Source organism: Mauremys reevesii, linkage group 19 (genome assembly GCF_016161935.1).
Source record: "Mauremys reevesii isolate NIE-2019 linkage group 19, ASM1616193v1, whole genome shotgun sequence".
NCBI lineage: Eukaryota > Metazoa > Chordata > Testudines > Geoemydidae > Mauremys > Mauremys reevesii.
The window spans coordinates 23,616,985-23,635,371 of record NC_052641.1 but is presented as its reverse complement, the minus strand read 5'-3'; the positions used below and the strand labels follow the sequence as shown (position 1 = coordinate 23,635,371).

The 18,387-nt window shown below is 50.8% G+C and overlaps 1 protein-coding gene and 1 long non-coding RNA gene across 2 annotated transcripts in view; one reads left to right on the top strand and one right to left on the bottom strand.

Moving 5' to 3' along the window:
• The window catches only part of ADGRD2 (adhesion G protein-coupled receptor D2), a 47,194-nt gene that overhangs the window by 17,796 nt on the left and 11,011 nt on the right, over window positions 1-18,387 (bottom strand). Inside the window, 12 exon segments of the mRNA XM_039506261.1 lie at window positions 1,961-2,081; window positions 5,207-5,322; window positions 6,094-6,227; window positions 6,999-7,152; window positions 8,101-8,203; window positions 8,947-9,050; window positions 9,165-9,291; window positions 11,424-11,479; window positions 11,838-11,943; window positions 13,243-13,357; window positions 14,630-14,764; window positions 16,606-16,717. Coding sequence (XP_039362195.1) covers window positions 1,961-2,081; window positions 5,207-5,322; window positions 6,094-6,227; window positions 6,999-7,152; window positions 8,101-8,203; window positions 8,947-9,050; window positions 9,165-9,291; window positions 11,424-11,479; window positions 11,838-11,943; window positions 13,243-13,357; window positions 14,630-14,764; window positions 16,606-16,717 — 1,383 coding nt within the window.
• The window catches only part of LOC120386700, a 34,448-nt gene that overhangs the window by 11,311 nt on the left and 4,750 nt on the right, over window positions 1-18,387 (top strand). Inside the window, exon 2 of the long non-coding RNA XR_005589866.1 lies at window positions 1,085-1,171. This is a non-coding gene — a long non-coding RNA (uncharacterized LOC120386700). The remainder of the gene's footprint in view (window positions 1-1,084; window positions 1,172-18,387) is intronic.

Here is an 18,387-nt window from a genome sequence, read left to right as displayed (position 1 = left end):
TGGAAAAGAGATGGTACATAGCCCACTGGGCTTATCCTGAAAACACCTCCCATTTTGGAGGAAACAGCTAGCTAGCCTGGTCTGAAGAATTCCCTGTGCACTGTCTCTCTAGCCCAGTAACCCTACCAGTCTGACAGCATGAGACCTGGGCTGGAACAGTCGGTGCCTAGCACTACCTGGCTGGGCACAGTCTTCCTGCGTGATCACAAGTCTCTCTGTGTCTTGGTTTCTCACACGTACAATGGGAATCACATCACTTCCCTATTTCATGGGGTTAGAGGCTCAGATTCCATGGCAATGGAAACCATATAATTACCTAGCTAAAGGACCTGAAATAATTTCACTTCACTAAAGCTGTATTTTGCCAGGACTTTAAAACAAACACAGGGTAGTGCTTCTTCACACAACGCATTGCCCAGAACCTGGGAGTGGATGACAAGGGACGGATCACTCAATGACTGCCCTGCTCTGTCCATTCCCTCTGAAGGAGCCAGCATTGGCCACTGTCGGAAGACAGGACACTGGGCTGGCTGGACCATTGGTCTGACCCATTATGGATGCTCTTATGTTCTTAAACTGATGATCTATTATATGGATGATGAGAAACCACCACAGTAGTCTAAAAGCTGGCCATAAAGGGTCAGATCTCCAAACCTGGCTTCCATTTTTTGCAGGTGTAATTTTGCAAATGCAACAGATTTTGAGGAAAAGCACAAATAAATTATGGATGAAATAGTATGCTCCCAAATCCAGATGCCTGGTTTGAAAATTAGGCCTTAATAATGACTTAATCAGTCTTCCTTCTGCAGGTTTTCTGATGACTGGAGTTCAAATGCATAGAACAGGTTAATGGAGATGGGTCCTTCTGATTGTAATTTAATGCACCATACGGCAAAGGCACTGACTGCCATGGATTGGCCCATTTTTAGTGAAATTGTGAGTCACGCAAGGTAAATAAATAGGTAAAAGTGTTGGTTTGGAAAAATACAATTACGTGCAGCAAGGAATATAAAACTTTGTTCAACTCCAGTTCAAGCTTTTATCAATATGCAATTAACCACTAGACTCTTATGTATTTTGACAGAACTTGAATCCTCCGGTGATAAGCCTGGTGTAAGAACCTGGAGAGAACAGAACTGAAACCATCCGACACAACAGAACTCTATGTGAGGTGGGTGAGTTATTAGGAAGCAAAAGGCCTTGCACCAGCCAGGGTGCGGGTGGATTTCTGCCTTCTGCAAGAAATCTGCTGCTCATTGCACCCGGCGAGTCCCCGTGCCCCACCCCCGTAACAGGGCACTGGCCTCATTTCACAGCTATCTGTTTAGAACTGTTTCGTGCTGCAGCACTGTGCTTGGGGGGTATGCACACACCTCTCAGCTGTGAACCCCATTCATGTATTTCTAGTGTCAAGACGCTGCAGAGGAAAGATCAGATGGAAATTTATGCCACTAACAACATTTAGTTTTAATCCCCACCCGCCGAGCCAAGGAACCTCAGGACATGGGGGTGTTTCTGTCTTCATGCAGGAAGGGAGATTCCCTTACTCTCTCATGGTGTCTTTACCTGCACAGTGCTGAGACAGAATCCTGAGGATACCTACCGAGAGTTTTAACCTTGCTTGCTAAGGGACTAAGTTCTTTTCCTTGCTGGAGAGTGTCCATTCCCCATGGTGCCTCCCCCTCCCCCACAGCATGCCAGTTGTTAGACGGGACTGGAGAGGCGGGTAGTTCATTCAGTGCCTGATTAGCTCTAGTGTCCAGGGGTGGCTCTAGGCATTTTGCTGCCCCAAGCACGGCAGGAGGCAGGCTGCCTTCCCCGGCTTGCCTGCGGGAGGTCCCCGGTCCCGCGGCCCTCGCTGGGCGTGCTGGGGCCTGGAGCCCCCTGCTAGTGTCTCACAGACGCTAGTAACCTCAGCCGGGGGGCTCCAAGCTTCCCAGTCACCCGGGCGGGGACTTACCTGGAGGGAGTTCAGCACGATGAAGACATGAGCCCAGACGATGCTGAGGTGAACCAGGACCCCGCACACCCACGTCAGGCCCAGGACTGGCAGCAGCACCAAGATGGGCTTGGCTGTGGCCCTGTTAGAAAAAGAAACTCAAAGTGACGTGGGCTCATGGCAAACCTCCCTCATTGGGCGATGGGGGACACGTAGGAGAGCAGGAGCAGCAGAGGCCCTGCCAGTCCCATCCCTGCCCCGCGTCTTAGCAGCATCCATCTGCCACTTCTCTGGCTGCATCTCCATCCTGTTCTGCATCCTTGGGTCACACTGCTCCCTGCTATCTTCTCTGGCAGGCTGCACCTCCCTCCAGGGACCTGGGAGCAAAGCCCTCCCCAGCATCCAGCCTGGCCCTCTCCCTGGCTTCACTTCGGGGCACGACTAGAGGGTTTTGCCCTTGTTCTGCAGAATTAAACAGCTTTTCCCTTTGATCTCGTGGCTCAGTCTTTCCGAGGTTACAGGCAATGTGAGCGACAACAGCCCTGGAAAGACACCTTAGTTTGAGGGGACATTGGGTGATGCTCTGATGTTTAGAGTCTCCCATTTCGCTGCTGTGGGGACACCCCGTGCACTACAGAGATCTCCTCCCCTGGAGCATTAGGCTGTCCTCTGGGGCAGGTGCAGGGAAGTGCCTCCGGCAAGGCAGCACAAATGGCCCCCCAGTAGCTAAGCTGGGTGCAGCGATCTGACACGGCAGAGGGAGGGACCAGGAGAAGGGGTTGTGAAATGCTTTGAAAACATAACGTAGCCACCCCAGAAAGCCAGAGGAGAAATGCCACATGCTTTATCTTCCAACCCCCGCTCAGCCACCCCTGCTTTTTATTTATAATTGCAAGTGAGCTATAAGGGAACTCTGACATCATTAGACACAAGAAAGCAGCCAATCTCCCTCTGCTCGCCATTGCCAAGAGGGCTTCTGTATTTGTTTTATTAGCATGTGTGTGTCATGCTGCCCTCCAACACCACCCTATCTCTGTGCTTCTGTAAATTTAGTAAAATTTATTTATGCAACTGGAAGAACAATGTGTGTCTAGCAGTGGTGACTGGCGCCGGCAAACAACAATAAAGATTCATAAGGAGTGATAAAGTAACAGCTTGAACAGCAGTTTTAAAAATCTCTTTGAATTAACTGATGCCTGAAATCCATGTTCCATTTCCTTCCCCATGCCTGGAATCCATGTTCCATTTCCTTCCCCATGCCTGGAATCCATGTTCCATTTCCTTCCCCATGCATATAACCAAAACCAAACCAACTCTCCAGACAGGCACTTATATGGACTCAGTGCTATAGTATCTGAGAGCCTCCCAAGTCCTTAGGGATTTATCTTAACAATCCCCCATGTATTATACCTATTTAACATATGGGGGAAACTGAGGCACAGAGCAAGACAGCGACGTGCCCAAACTCACTCTGGAGGACTGTGGAGAAGCTAAGCAGAAACCAGATCTCCCAAATCTCAGTCCAGTTTTTTTAACCACAGCACCTTCTTCCCTGCCGTTTCTAGTATTCCATAGGGTTTATGCAGTGCACACAACTCGGGAGCAGAACAGCCATGGCTGCTGACTGTGCCTATATACATTTCATGCTCCTGAGGATTGACAGATAGATTACAGGGCACCCAGGAGAAAATCAGGAGGAGTTTGCAAGAGCAAAGACAGGCCGGTTTCACTCCTGCCCCGGCCTGATTTCCCTTCCTAATTTTTGGGTACCAGACTGAACCTCAAAGCTTTTGAGTTTCATCCATCAGCAAAATAAGACATCACATAAATTTCACTGAACTCCATGAAGACCCAAATGGCTGGAAGGAACTTTGTTTTTGTGGTAAATATCTGCAGAACAACAGTGCTTTCCAAGCCCTAAAACCATTATGCAGGGTGTGAATTCAAATGCTGAGTGATGGATGTGACTGAACCACATGACTTCAGGACTCCAAACTGGACCTCCCATCAAAGTGCTAGAATCTGGTGGGGAATCTTCAGCTGCTAATCCTCAGGAGTGAGAAATGTTTAAAACCCAAAGAAAAAGATAGGCTGGGAGAGTCAAAGATGCTCAAGTAAGATGCCCAAATCCCATGAAATTGGATGTCTAATGCCCTCAGGCTCCTTGGGAATCCCAGACAGAGCTACCAGTACTGCCTGGATTAAGGGTTGATAAGGTGTTTATGTTCCAGCAGCTGAGCCAGTCTGACAGCACTGGGAGAAGAACTTGCTTAAGAAACACTGGGCTCAGTTCTGCGAGCACTGGCACTGGTGTCAATTAGAATTAAACTCTGTTGAAGTCAACAAATTACAACCCAACCCGTTGTTCCCAGGACGCATCTGTGATCCTAGCAGCCAGGCATACCATAAAGCACAATAAAATGACTGGTGTGGAGAAAAGGAATCAAGAAATGTTATTTACACCTTCCCATAACACAAGAACCAGGAGTCACCCAATAAAATTAAGACAGCAAGTTTAAAACAAACGTAAGGAAGTACTTCTGCACCCAATGCACAGTCAACTTGCAGAAGCCATTGCTAGGGGATATTATGAAGGCCAAAAGTACAACTGGGTTAAAAAACAATTAGACAAATTCATAGGTCCATCAATGGCTATTAGCCAAGACAGTCAGGGATTCAACCCCCATACTCTGTGTGTCCCTAAACATCTGACTGCCAGAAGCTGGGACTGGACAACAGGGGATGAATCACTTGATAATTTCCCTGTTCTGTTCATTCCCTCTGAAGCATCTGGCACCAGCCACTGTTGGAAGGCAGGATACTGGGCTAGATGGACCATTGCTGTGACCCAGTATGGCTGCTCTTATGTTCTTGCCCTTTGATTTCAATGGGAACTGCAGATGCTCCCCACCTGAATCACTGATTTAGGAGCCTAAATGTGGATTTAGGAGCCGAAGTGTAAGCACCTAAGTGTGACAGTGTTGGTCCTACTTCCTGGTGTCCCATTCATCAGAGCATAGATTGCTGAGCATAGACTGTTGCACTGCTTCTGAAATACTATACAGATGAAATGCATGATTACTCTGGAGGAGAAAAATCTGGATCGTGTTCCTGCCTTTAGAAGCTGCTGTTACACACAGAATGTGGCCGTACGCCAGATTCCTCAGGGACAGGATTCTATCCAAGCCCAATAAAGACTTCACAATGATATCCAAGCACAACCCAATGCAACCATCGGCATGGAAGTCAACTGCTCCCCTGACTCACCATATCTGGATTCCAATCTGTTTCTCCAGGCTGCTGCTGGGGGTCAGCATCTTTGACCTCCTCTGTGCACTGGACACTGTGACCATCACCACCCGGAACAGCACAAAGGTATTTACCTGCGAGTCAGAAAAGAGCCGCTAGCTTTGTGCACCAGAACAGGCTCTTGAATTTTTAAATGAGCTCTAGTGGGGCAGGTGTCTCTGCTGGGTCTTCTGTGCTGTTAAGTTTGCATCTTGTAGAACGATCAGCTTGTGGGATTCTTGAGGCCAGAGCTCAGTTCGCACAAGCATAACATCTGCAAAGGTTTCTGTACAGACCCCGGTCCAACAGGTTCATTATTAGATGTCTACTGGCTCTGTTGCCTTTAAACATTTCACTTTCCTCTAGCATTGCTTTGCTGTACTATGATGGTGGAGTCATTAAAAGGACACAGGTTTTGCCATGCTGAACTGGACCTTTGGACCATCGAGTCCAGCATCCTGGCAGACAGTGGCCAATACTCAATTTACTTCTCCATCTTTGTAATGTAACCTCAGCATAGTAACTAGTATCTTCTGCTGAGGTATTAGATGGTAGGACTCCCTCCAAATACAATAATGTACCGGCCTATCTAACTGTACAGTGCTTCATGCATAACTGCAAACGTTACTTTAGTCATTTACAGAGCTCTTGGCAGGAATTCACCCCATGTACAGTTAGATATTTGGACCATAATGAGACTAAATCTCAGACACTCTAAACGCCACCATTGTCCTAGATTAGAAAAGATCTTTGTGTAGGATCGTTGATCCCTTTGGCTCTGGCTGACAAAGCTCAGTGCTGCTTTCCTAAAACAAAAAGTAGAAATTGCTTCTATCCAGAATTATACAAAAGGGTTTGATGCTTACCGTCAGAACAAAGAGAACTGGCCCAACGAACGCCCAGATGATATCGGTCTGAACATTCAGCCAGCAATGATTGTCTGCCACGTACTTGTTAAATGAAGTTGCCAGAGTCACACCAACAATAACGACTGGCAGGCCTGAAAAAAACAGAAAAACTGAGGACAGCAAAATGCCAGATCTGCCATTGGCTGGTTAGTTGTTTTAGACATACAGGGCCAGATCCCCAGCTGGCCTAAATCAGTGTAGCCACATTGACCCCAATGGAGCTGCACTGATTTACACTAGCTGGGAATCTGGCCCATGCCATGTAACAAGACTACGTTTTATATCCTCTGCACTTTATTCTCTCATTCATAAAACATGCCAAAGCTGGGTCACAAGACACGAGCAACTTACTCCTAACAAGCAGTACAATCAAAGACAAACAATGCCAATTTGGTGTCTGTCTCTCAGCACAGTCACATGAACCCCAGACACTCTTACCTGAACCCCAGTATAGTCAGATAAATCCCGCTGCCCTGACCCATTCATTCTGATAAATGCATCTCTTTCCAGCCAGAACTATTTTCAGGTTTCTAGAACCAGCCCCACTGTTCACCGACACTCTCTGATAGCAGCAAATCAGCAGAGTCTTCCTCTGCAAATACTTTGTGTTAATAAAACTAAGGGTTACAAAATAAACGAGACACTTGGCTAAAATTCCAGCATCCGCCAGTTGACATTTAAAGATGGGAGAGAATCTGTGGGTGAGGCTGGTCCCCAATAACCCCCCGAGGTCAATGCAAGCTCTTGTCAGACTTGTGACTCGACATCAGTTACTCTGAAATCTTTTCTACAAGGCCTTGTTGTTGGAGAGAAATTGATTCACTCTCAAGAACACAGTGCGACACAGATGGGTTTCCATTTACCCCAGCCAGTCACATAGTAAAACTTCATTCTCCTGTCTTCACTCATGTTGACGGCCACCACTTTGCTCCACAGGAGAAGCCCTTCTACCAGCATCCAAGAAAAGGCTGCCATGAAGAAGAGGTGGAGGAAAGCTGTGACAGCAAAGCACAGTACCTGGGGGAAGAGAAATTTCAGACAGCTCAGTGAGGGGGAGGCAGGAATCTTCTGCCAAACTCTGCATAGTGCAGGGTGAGGAATGACTCCTGAACACACTGCAGAATATTTGCCCATTCAGGCATTTAAACGCAAACGATACCAGGACGATTTCATACAACTATAAAACAAGGACGTCCAGACTGAGCTTTGCCCAGCTGAGAGTTACAGAGCACCTTACACTCAAAGTGCCTGACAAACTGATTTACAAAACATCCACCAGCATCACTTCAACCACCACGGAAATGCAACCAGCTCTTAGGTCAAAGGCAGGTCTTTAACAGCTCACAGCAACGCTGTGTAACTGAAGGGAAGGGAAGGAGAACACTATAGCTCACTGACAGTACTGGGACAATTTAAGCAGAGAGGATGGGCCAAACTCATCCCTGGTGTAATTGCCCAAGTCACTAAGTCGAAGAAGCCACCTGAAGGAGAAGCCACCAAGCGCCTCTAGCAGCCCCATGCTCCCCAGGGCTAGAACACCAGTCCAGTGCATTCCAGGGGAGGGAATCAGCACCACTTCCTACAGCATCTGGATTTTCCTTGGAAGTCTCTCCTGCAAGTACTGACCAGTGCAGGCCCTGCTTAGCCTACAAGGTCACAGGAGGTGGTGTGATCCCAGGCTGGTATTTTATGCCACTTTACATGGCAGACTCTTCCTGCAGGATTCTCTGGGTTAAAAATAAATATGCTGCCAGGAGTGGGGAATGGAACTGTTCCTACATATGGTGCAAAGCATATTCCCAAGGACAGTGTAATCCTGTTTATTCCTCAACACAGATTACAGGCAGTCGTTAATAAACTAGACTACGCTTTTGTTTTAGGGGCTGTAGCCACGATGTCACAGCAAACAAGAAGTCTGGCAGCACCTGTTACCGGGGGAGGTGAGATGCCTCCTAGCCGTCTTACCTGGTTGGTTTTGGCCAATTCACTAAACATGAGCAGAGCTTCAGCTGCGGCTAAAGCAAAGATCAGATTCTTGTGCACGGTTGTTCGTTCGCTCTTTGGAACACTGAGGAAGGGGAAATGGAAAACCTTGGTCATTAAAAACCATGGCTGGATTCAGTAGGAGCTGTGTGCGATTTTCTTACTAGCCACTCGTCAGACCATGTGGATTCCACCGTGTTGCCTTTGACCTCTCTGCTGCTCATCACAGGTGCAATTCCAAAGACAGTGGAAAGCATCGGTGAAAAGAGGAAAAATACTTGATGCTCTTGGCAGTGCAGTTACTCTGCCACTCAGGGCTTATTCAGTACCCATTGGCTGTGGTCAGTGGCACTGTCAGGGCCCCCAAAGAACGGGGGGTTTATTCCTTATAAACCTTCTTGGTGATCTGTCTCCCCGACGGTCTGTGGAAATGGTTTTTCCTTTCACTGCAATTGCAGCAGTGATCTTTCTACAGTCATATTTTAAACAATGAATTCCAGAAGCCTTGCATTCATGAGCAGCGTGTGCCGCCCTCAGCTCACAGTAACACCCACGACAAGCAGCCAGCGTGTGCACCCAGCCCTTGGGAACAACCCTGTGTGTGCAGCTCTGTGCTTCTGGACTGCCCCATTAAGAAAACCAAACCCAGCACTGCTGAGCAAGCCTGCAACAACAAGCCCGCTCCCCTCCACTCGGCTTTCACACAGACAGGAATGAAATGGCTACAGCTAACAGTATCTAATGTGCATTCTCAACTAAAGGCATTAAATAGCATTCCCCCCACCCCCAATCTAAAATGAATGCTACAAATGTCTAGATTCTTCTTACCCGACTGCCAGGAATAAAATGAATGTAACAATCAGGGCACAGAAAGAAACTCCACATCCAATAAACGTCAGGGTCTTCAGAGTCAGCTCCTCCTCTGAGCTCCTCTGTTCCAAAACATATAAAACAGGTATTGTTTGCAGCGGCGTGACCATCACCATGTTTGGACACTAGTGGCTGCGGAGTGTGTCCGATCATTTAATGAGATTTTGCTGATTTACCTGCACTTCATACACCTGCAACAGCACTGCAAAGTTGGTGGTGTGGTTGCAGAAGCAGGCTGTGGATTCCAGGTGAGACATTATGATGGAGCAGCCTACAGTGGACCACATTCCCCCGGTGTCTGGGCTAACATGGAGCAAGATAATACAGAGAAAAAATACATGGAAATTATCAGTCATCCCAAAGGAAAATCAAAGCTCCCAGAGAAATTCACACTCCCAGAGGAAGCAGAATTGTGCTGAGGTGTGATGCGGCATTGAGGACATATCTCAAGAAGCGGATTTAGCACAATACAAACACCCTGCTGGCCAGGATATCTCAGTGATTCAGCAGAAACGGAGACAAGCCGTGTCTAGATGAGGAAAATAGGCTGTGTTTGAGTGCGTGTTAACTAACATGGTTTTAAACAGGACTTTGCATCTTGTGTGCATTGGGCAAGTAGTGTTTAGAAACATGTTTGCTGGGCAGGGTATTGCTGAGAGGAGATGAGGACACCCACAACCAGCTAACAAATTTATAACCATGACTTGCCCTGTCTACATTAGGCATAAATTCTGCTTAAAACTATATAAACTAACCCATGTTAATTACAATTTTGCCAAACACATCCTACATTCCTGCTCTGGACAGGGCCCAAGCCACCCAGCAGTCCCGCAAGCCAATGTGCTTAAGGATCCACGAACTTCTGAGCTGTATTCACAATTTGTCAGATTTGTCCTTCATAAGTAGCACCACATTTTCACACACCTGGCCCTGCTCCCCAGGAAAGGTAAAACTCCCATCAACATCCACAGAATCAGTTCTGTGCATCAGCCGCAACACACCGAGCCTGTGGCTTGGGGAAGCAGGATTGTTCATTCAAATGATTTAATTACAGATCCATAAAACTTCACTGTCCCCACTGCCATCACCCCAGTGATGTCTAGTAAAATAAACAACCCGGTGCCAGACAGTATTCATGAAGTGTTTGCACCCTGCATTCCTGCTGCGCTAGAACTCTCAGCCCAGCCCTTCTTTGCCACTGGCAGGAGCCGTAATTAACCTGAGCTTTATGTTTTAGTCTCATACTCCATGAATAGTCACTTGCTTGTGAGCCCAAAGGAAATCATCCCAGGAGAGAACTCAACTGCAGCAGGTCTGGATGTCAGAGCACAGAGAGACCTGGGATTTCTAATGCGGCAGAGGACAGAAACCAATTTAGCTAAAGGCTTGCTTCATCCACAGGTTGGGGTTTCAATCATTTTGCTTCCAGGGGCCGGTGCTCTCAGCGTCACATCTCCAGCCTCGCTGCATCCCTGGTGCAAAGGCAATGGGGGCTTGGAGAACTCTGACTATGCCAGGCCACTCCCCCGGTGAGTGTGTTCTGTACAGCACAAGCAGTGCGAGAAACGCACGAGAGCAGACTGCACTCACAGACTGTGCACCTCCCAGGCCAAGGGGGTTTACGGAGCAATTCACACACCTCCTGGATCTGCCCTGGATTTAGCGCATGGAGGGGGCTGGGTGCGCTGATTCCCAGCTGTCTAAGGTGTGAAGTTAGTCAGAAAAGCCAGGACCCTCATTTTTTGATGACTCCAGACATGTTTCAGTCTTGCTTAGGAGCTGACCGGCCTGAACTCTTACCCCCAAAGATGCCAATCCCCAGCCCTCCCTCACTGACCCGACAAGCAGTGGACGCTCCTAGCCCGGGAACAGGATGGGGAGAGGGGAACTCCCAGTTCCAGCTAGGTCACTTGGGGGGCTGACGGCTTCGCCCAGGTCAGTCAGATGCTGGGCCTCAGTTTTACCATTTTTAAACTGGTTGTAACAACAGTTTGTTACTTCCCGACAGCAGCAGTAGGGAAAAGCTGTGCGGGTTCATTGCTGAGGGTTTAGGAAACACCCAAATCAGATGAACGTGACCCAGGAGGTTTCCAGTCCCACCACCTTGGGAAGAGTGGGAGGACCAAGCCTTCGGCCAGCATGTTCCCTTGGAGACACCTTGAAACGTAGGGGGAGCTGGAACAGCCTTTGACTAAGCCGTAAGGAACCACTGAGCTGTCCACAGTGATGCTAGCGACTGTGCCAGCATATTTGCTTTGCAAGACAGGTCTGCCTTTGCCCAGTCTCCACCCAACTCTGCAGGGAGAAGCGAACTCACCGACCAGGTTCAGGGAGAAGCAAACTCGCCCACTGTTTGTTTTTGGTTTTGGGTTTTTTTTTTTTGAGGGGGAGCGGGAACAGCTCAGAAATTGCGAGTTTGAATTGGAAAAAGGCACCTGATGCTGAAGTTCCAGAAAGCGCAGATCGGTTCCACAAGCTTGTCAGGTGGGTCCTGCAGGTGGAGACAGAGAAGAGGCGAGCAGACACTCCAGGGTGTGCTGTAACTCGACCAATGCGCTAACCCAGGCCTGTTCCCCACACTTGGTTTCTAGCTGTGCACAATCAGGCAGCCCCGGTCTCACTCCTGCTCCCAGAAGCTGGCTTGGGCCTGAGACGAGTCAGAGGCAAACTTGGGAAATTTTAAATTCAAAGGGAATTTGACTCCTAGGAGACAGGCTTGGCTCAGCCTTCCACTGTCTCCCCAGGTCACAGTGCAGTCCCTGTCTCTGGGCTAGGACTCTGCAATGAGGTCTTTGTTTGCTCCTGCTCTCTTCCATCGTTAACAGAGGAGGAGCATCGCCCCGGGGTACCTGGGTGCGGTGCTGCAGGCGATAGCGTACAGATGTGCTGATCTCCTGGTAGTCGCTGCGTAGAGTGGATGAAATAATGGCGGAGCCCACCTGTGTGCTCAGGTACCTGGGAACAGACAGCACGAGAGCTGAGCAGCGGGGTCATTTCTTAAACTGATTAATAAAATCTTTGCGGAGAACACGGACAAGGAAACAATTATCCCAGGGGACAATCAACAGGAGGGGCCCCCGATACTGGAATGAAGGCGGCCAACGGCTTATCTAGCCTAGTGTCCTGTCACCAATGCAAACGCTTCCAAGAAGGCATCGCCTCTCCATAGTGGACTCCCTCCCCCATTGGGAAGATGCCCTCCTGCCCCGGCTGATGAAACTGTGTTGTTGTACCTTAGCTAATGTACCCGTAGATGCTTTTCTTACTCATACTAACGTGGAGCGCTTCGGAGGCCAGAGAAAGAGGCGACTTTTCCCAGCTCTTCTAAACCCTAACTCCAGGCTACCTCCCATAGGGCAGTTATACCCAGCTGATGTGAGAGACAGCTGGGCCAGCAGCCCGGGCAAGGGGAGCTCAGGGTCTCTGTCTATCAAGCAGTGACCCATTCTGGCTGCACCTGGGGCTGGAGTGATCAGAGCCACCTGCCCTTTGCTTCAGGGCGAGCTGTTCAGATGCAGGCACAGGGATCTTTAGGACAGAACATACTGGGGTTAGCAGGCAAACGAAAACCAGGCAGCCCCTCCCCCATGGCTAGTGTAAATGAGGCTTCAGGTTAAATCATCCCAAGCCGGAGCAGCAGGAAGGCAGGACGAGAGAGAGGGCAGCTTGCCAGTTGGAGGCGACGGGCTGCTATCCCCACCTAGTGCTCCCAGGAGAACAGCCAGGCGCACGCAGCCTGAGATGGCTAGTGCTTTGCTCAAGCCACGTGCCGGCCTGGTGCCCCTCCAGTATCTGCGCTGGCCCAGCCCCAGGGACCTCTGCTTCCAATTCGGCCACCGAACTGAGGTGGGGACTGGGCCAGTTCTGTTTGGACGCTGTTAAATCATCCCAGCGAGAGGCGTTCTCTGCAGGCTTGTCCACGTCCTTCTGCAGTGGGCCTATTGCACAGGTAACCCCGCCCAGGAGAGGACCCGCTCTGGGTCCCCCGGCAGGCTCTTAGCTGCCAGCCACCATACAACGGACTAGCCCTCTCCCCTCTTTAGCGCAAGCCCATGCGCCCTGGGGCCAGAGTCTAGCCCTAGTTCCGGGAGACATTTTCTGTGCAGAACTATTGGCTGCATGTGGCTGCGGCAGTGGGAGGACACCCAAAGCACTGACGCTGCTGCGGACTCCCGGGGCCTGGCCAGGTCTGACTGACACATCCCCGTTCGTCTGGGGCTGAGCAGTGCGACGACCAGGCGAACGCGCACTCACCGCCGTCCTCCGTCAGACGCGGCCACGTCCTGGAACACGGCGCTGCTCCCCGGCAGGAAGCACTGGAGGGAGGAGTAGCCATACCACGTGTTGATCGCAGTGACTGTGCTGAGACCTGAACAGAGACAATGGAGCGGGAGAAGCGAAAAAGCCTCCGCTCAGTGCCCCTGACGACGACGCTCGGCCTGCTGTAAGTGCCAGTGGTCTCCTTTGGGGGGGGCAGCCCGGGGGTGGGGGCAGAGCTGACAGAAACTCACCCGGGTCAATGCACGGGGGACCGTGGCTCACAAACAGCCATGTCCAGGGTTACAGCCTCTGGGTTCGCCCCCTTGCAACTCCCTTTGAGGTTTAGTTTCAAACAAGCCCAAAACTCCAAGGCAATGGCGGTTTCACCTCTGTGATGGTCCCTAGTTCCACACCTGTGCAATGGGAATCCCAGAACATCCCTCTCCCGCAGGGCTATGGCCAGGACAGTCACTAAGGACTGTGAGCAGCTCAGACCCTGCGGCGATGGGAGCCAGCCACATGCCTACGAAAAACAGGCCACGTCTCAGCTGGCCTCACAATGTCACAGAGAAATCCTCGTGCACAACGGCTCTACCCCCTCCTCCATTTCCCCTCCAGCAACTGCCTCGCGAGAGACGACGGTGCCGGGAGCAAAGGATGGTCCGTCTCTGGTGCTTGTTGCAGAGTTCGTGTCGGGGGAACTGGCTGGCTTAGGAGATGGGCAACGAGGCCACGGCTGGTGCCACCAGGCAGCGCTGTCCCTAAGGGGGTGTGGGGCCTGGGGTGGACGTGATGAATCTGTCATGTCCGGGACCAACCTGTCACTTCCGGGACCGACCCCGATGGCCAATCATGCTGGCCCATGAGGGGCCCCCAAAGCGCAGGGCCGGAGCGGTCACCCCGATTCGCTGTACTCTAGGGATGGCTCTGCCACCAGCTTTGACCCAACCCCAAGTTGGCCATGACTGAAAGTCATTTGCCCCGATAAGGCTGTTGGGTGGATTGTGTGACAGAAGCTGGTGGGTCTCACTCCCTATCACACAGCCATGCCTGGCAATGGTGAGCCCCCAGGTTGCCCATCACAGCAGTGAGAAGCCAGGCAGTACAAGGGCCAGGAGCCAAGCCCCGTCTCTGCAGGTCCAGGTGGAGGCACTCGGGTGGCACGTTCACACGCACTGCTGCAGTCTCTGAAGTAGCTGTTCATGGAGCGCCCTGAGACCCACACCCATTTCCTTCTCCCTGAGCACAGCCTCCGTCCAGCCGCTTTCCACACAGAATTTGGGCAGAATACGTTAATTCAGGTATTACCACAAGCCCGTTACGTCCTGCAAGTGGAGTCAGGGAGGGTCCCTCCAGGATGCAGGACATGGCCTCACCCTACCTTTGGATTTAAGTCTTTCTACTTCTTCAGGGGGAACTTCTATGAGGTCAGGGCCGCCTGCCTCCTGGCTTTGGATGAGATACACGTCACTGCTGGGCTCCTGCCGGCTGAGATCCATCTTCCTGACTTCGATCCCTGGGGAAACAACCCATCGGTATTTCCTCCAACACCGCTACTCAACATGCCATGGCCTGAGGCCCTGAGCAGAATATTCAGGATAGACACCGGATTCCTCTGAAATCAGCCAGCCACATTCAGGCTTAGTTCACTGCCCACCTTCAACCCCGCTGAGCAGTGTAATATTTGCCCTTGGGGGTTGTCGTGCAACAATGACCTGGCTCCACTGAGGAAACAGGCTGAGCTAGAGGACGGCATGAGGCTTTATCACACCCACATACACACACACTTCTTTCCAATAAGGGCAAAGCAGACACACAACAGTACAGTGTCAACCAGTGCCCTATCAGACCCACGTATTGAACACAACAAAGCCGGGTGTTCTCAAACCCTGGAGAATCTCGCCCGAGGCCCTTCCAGCCAATTGGAGCACAGCAACCCCCCAAGTACCCCTAGGACCAAGGAGAGGAGAAAGCAGAAGAACCTGTGGGGGAGGTTCCCCCCATACCCAGCCTCCTGGTCAGGCTCTTCAGATGGTGACATCATTGGCCAAAGAAAATGGTGGGAACTCAGAGATCTGCAAACTGAGCAAAGTCCCGGAGAACAGCCCGCCGGGCTCACTCCTGCTTTGTGTGGGTGAAAGCGTGCGGGGAGGGATGGGACAAACTGACTTACTAGGGGTGTCCCGTGTCTAGGATTCAGTGGGGCGTCTGTGTGATCCCTTCCCCCCGCTGCCCCCACCTCCCCTGACACCCCAGCCCTCACTTCAGACCCGTGATACCACCCGAGCCCTCGGAGTGTTTGATGGAACCATATCAGCCCAGCCTGGCCGTTTGCTCAGAAGACGACGCTGCCTCGCCCCTCAGCTTCTCTGCCAGCGCCTGTGTCCCTGGTGCCTGGACTAAAGTTTGTGGAAGCCCTTGTTAAAATACTAGGAGATCTGAGCTTGCCGGTGTACCTAGCTGTGAGGCGCCATGTGCGTGGGCACATCACCCTCTTCTGGAGGCCTTGGGGAATGTCACTCTGACTGGAGCATTCCTCAGTGCTACTGACTGCATGGAAAGGATTTCTTCTAATTACGCTTCCTGGTTTGCAGTTTAAAATGAGATTACAGGGTGATGTCAAGTGATCCGGAAGGAAGGAAATACAGCCACAGCCTCCCTCAAGCATCCCCTCCCACCCTTAAAATAGCAAGTTAACTCTCTGCAGCCTGATTTCCAAAGGAGGCCTTCAAGTGCCCAATGTCAGACACCCCAGGCCTGATTTTCCGAAGAGTCAGCAGGAGCTATCGGCTCTCCACACCTGCAGCTGAGTGCCCACAAACCAGGGTGCCTCAAATCAGCAGACGTAGCTGAAATCATGGGCCATAATGCTCAGCCCTTGTATACCCAGTGTTATGTGACCTCGTGGGACTTAGCAGAGGCAGGCCTGTTCCCCCAGTAATGACGTAGGCATGGGATCAGTGAACAACAGAACCACCTCCGTTTCTCCCTGGCGAAGGGTACGGGGCAGTTCCCCTCCCGCTGCTGGAGCTGCTGCTACCAGTTCCCCTTTCTCCCGGAGACAGGACATGCACACGCGGCCAAGAATTTCCTCCCAAGATTACTTTCTGAGATGGGGTCCCCCCGGGAACAGCCCCCCTCTTGACGGGCTGCATGTGGGTGTGCAGAGAACACCCACTCCCCCAGCCAGGACAGTAACCCTGTTACACCACTTTCACCTTCAAAGTGCTGGGCTAGGAACTTGTCACACACTCCCTGCCCACCACCATCCCAGGCAAACTACCACCGCCACTGCCTGAAGGCTGCTCAGGCTTGCCCCTTTCAAGTGCAAGGTGGCTCAAGCTTGTTCATACTCACCGATGTTCCTGTACTGGATCGCTATCTTGGTCCTTTCCGCAGTCAGAAGTTGGTTTAGGTTTGAAGCCATTCTGTCCATGTTCTCTACAACAGTCATAGGCCCTCTGATAATCTAAGAAACACACAGTCATTTGTAAAAATAACGAAGAGTCCTTGTGCCACCTTAGAGACTAACAAATTTATTTGGGCATAAACTCACACAGTCATTTGTGAGATCTCCCTATATCAAATGGTGTAACTTACAACCAGTGTTGCCAACTCTCATGTCTCATAATATTTGGTGTTTTCAAAGCCTCGGCTCCAGGAGTCAGGTGATTACATGAAAATCTCAGTTTTCTGTTTTCTTTTCCCTTTTTTTAAAAAATAAGTCTCTTGCCCCACTGGCACCAGAGAAAAGCTTGAAAACGTGAAACCTATTCGCTCAAAAAACCAACAGGCAAATAAAGAGTATCCAACTTGCTTTTGAGTTTTGAACACTTGGGGTTGTCTGTGCTGTAGAACACACACTCACATACCCTGAAACCTACTCACAAGGAAAAGAGCTGCCCGCAAGAAACTGAGCCATTACTTGAAGAGCTACAAATTCACGGCCTGATCCCAAGAGGTGCTGAGCACATGGACCATCCTGCGTATCACAAGTGTGACAGTGCTGCATAACATGGGCACTCAGAGCCTCACACCTTCCCTGCAGAGGTTGCTTCTGCTCGAGCTAAAGAGGAATCTCTGGGATAGTAGTGGGTTTATGATGCAGCTGAGAAGTTCTCCAGGAGCAGGCTGTGCTGTGCATGTAACCCCTGGCCGCTGCACGTACCCCAGCCACAGAGCTTGACTTTTGAGCTCAAGCCGTGATCTCTGGAGGCCTCTGGTTCAATCCCCAGTGGACTGGCCACGACGGTAGCTGTTACACATACACCCAGGAGGGGCCAGGTCATTACAATATACAGAAAGGGCTGGCCCGAGAGGACAAGATAAAAGCAATCCCAGCATCCAATGGAGAAGGCCCCCGCTTCGGGAGACATGATAAAAATTTCTCACACAAGGCTCTACAGTGTTTTGAACAGTTTGGGGTCTGGAAACAGACACTGTCTTGGCATCTCATCTGCAAACATTATAACAATGCACTTTTAAAAAGCTAGCGCATGATCCCTGCCAGGCACAGCGGTGCGGGGAGCAAAGTGCCAGCGCTCTGTCACGGACTGCGTTAACCCCCAGGGAACAGGCCCCTGAATGGCAAGTGTCCTGGCATTAGGCAAGCCGGCTTGAACAGGACAGAAGCCGAGGGGGGCTCCCAAGGGAACCTGCAAGGAGGGGGCAGCTTGGAGTTCTAGCAATGGACAGCAGCAAACGCACGATCACTGGAGCAAGCAGAGACTGCTGCAGGCGGATGTTTGATGTGCTGCCCGCTGCTGCTTGACAGCATCGAAGTAGGAGTCATGGGTTTACACCTTGAGACACAGCAATTCCTGGCACTGCTGCTACTCTAGGGCAGGGCGAGACAGTTCAGAAATCATCTGATCCTCTCACTGTCCCTCAAAATATTCATGCAGCTCTGGAGCCAAACTGGATCGCTGCAAAGGTTCAGAACACCTGGTTAATTCCTCCGTAGATGCCTCCACCCCGCCCCCAATCATCTCATTTTCATGCTGTCTGTGCAATCCCAGGCTCCAGCCAGGAGCTGGACTGCAAGTGCCATGACATTGCCAGGAAGGCTGTTTGCATGAGATCCAGCGTGCTACAATCTCTAGAGAGAGCCTCCTCTTCCTGTTCCAGCCAGCCCCAAAC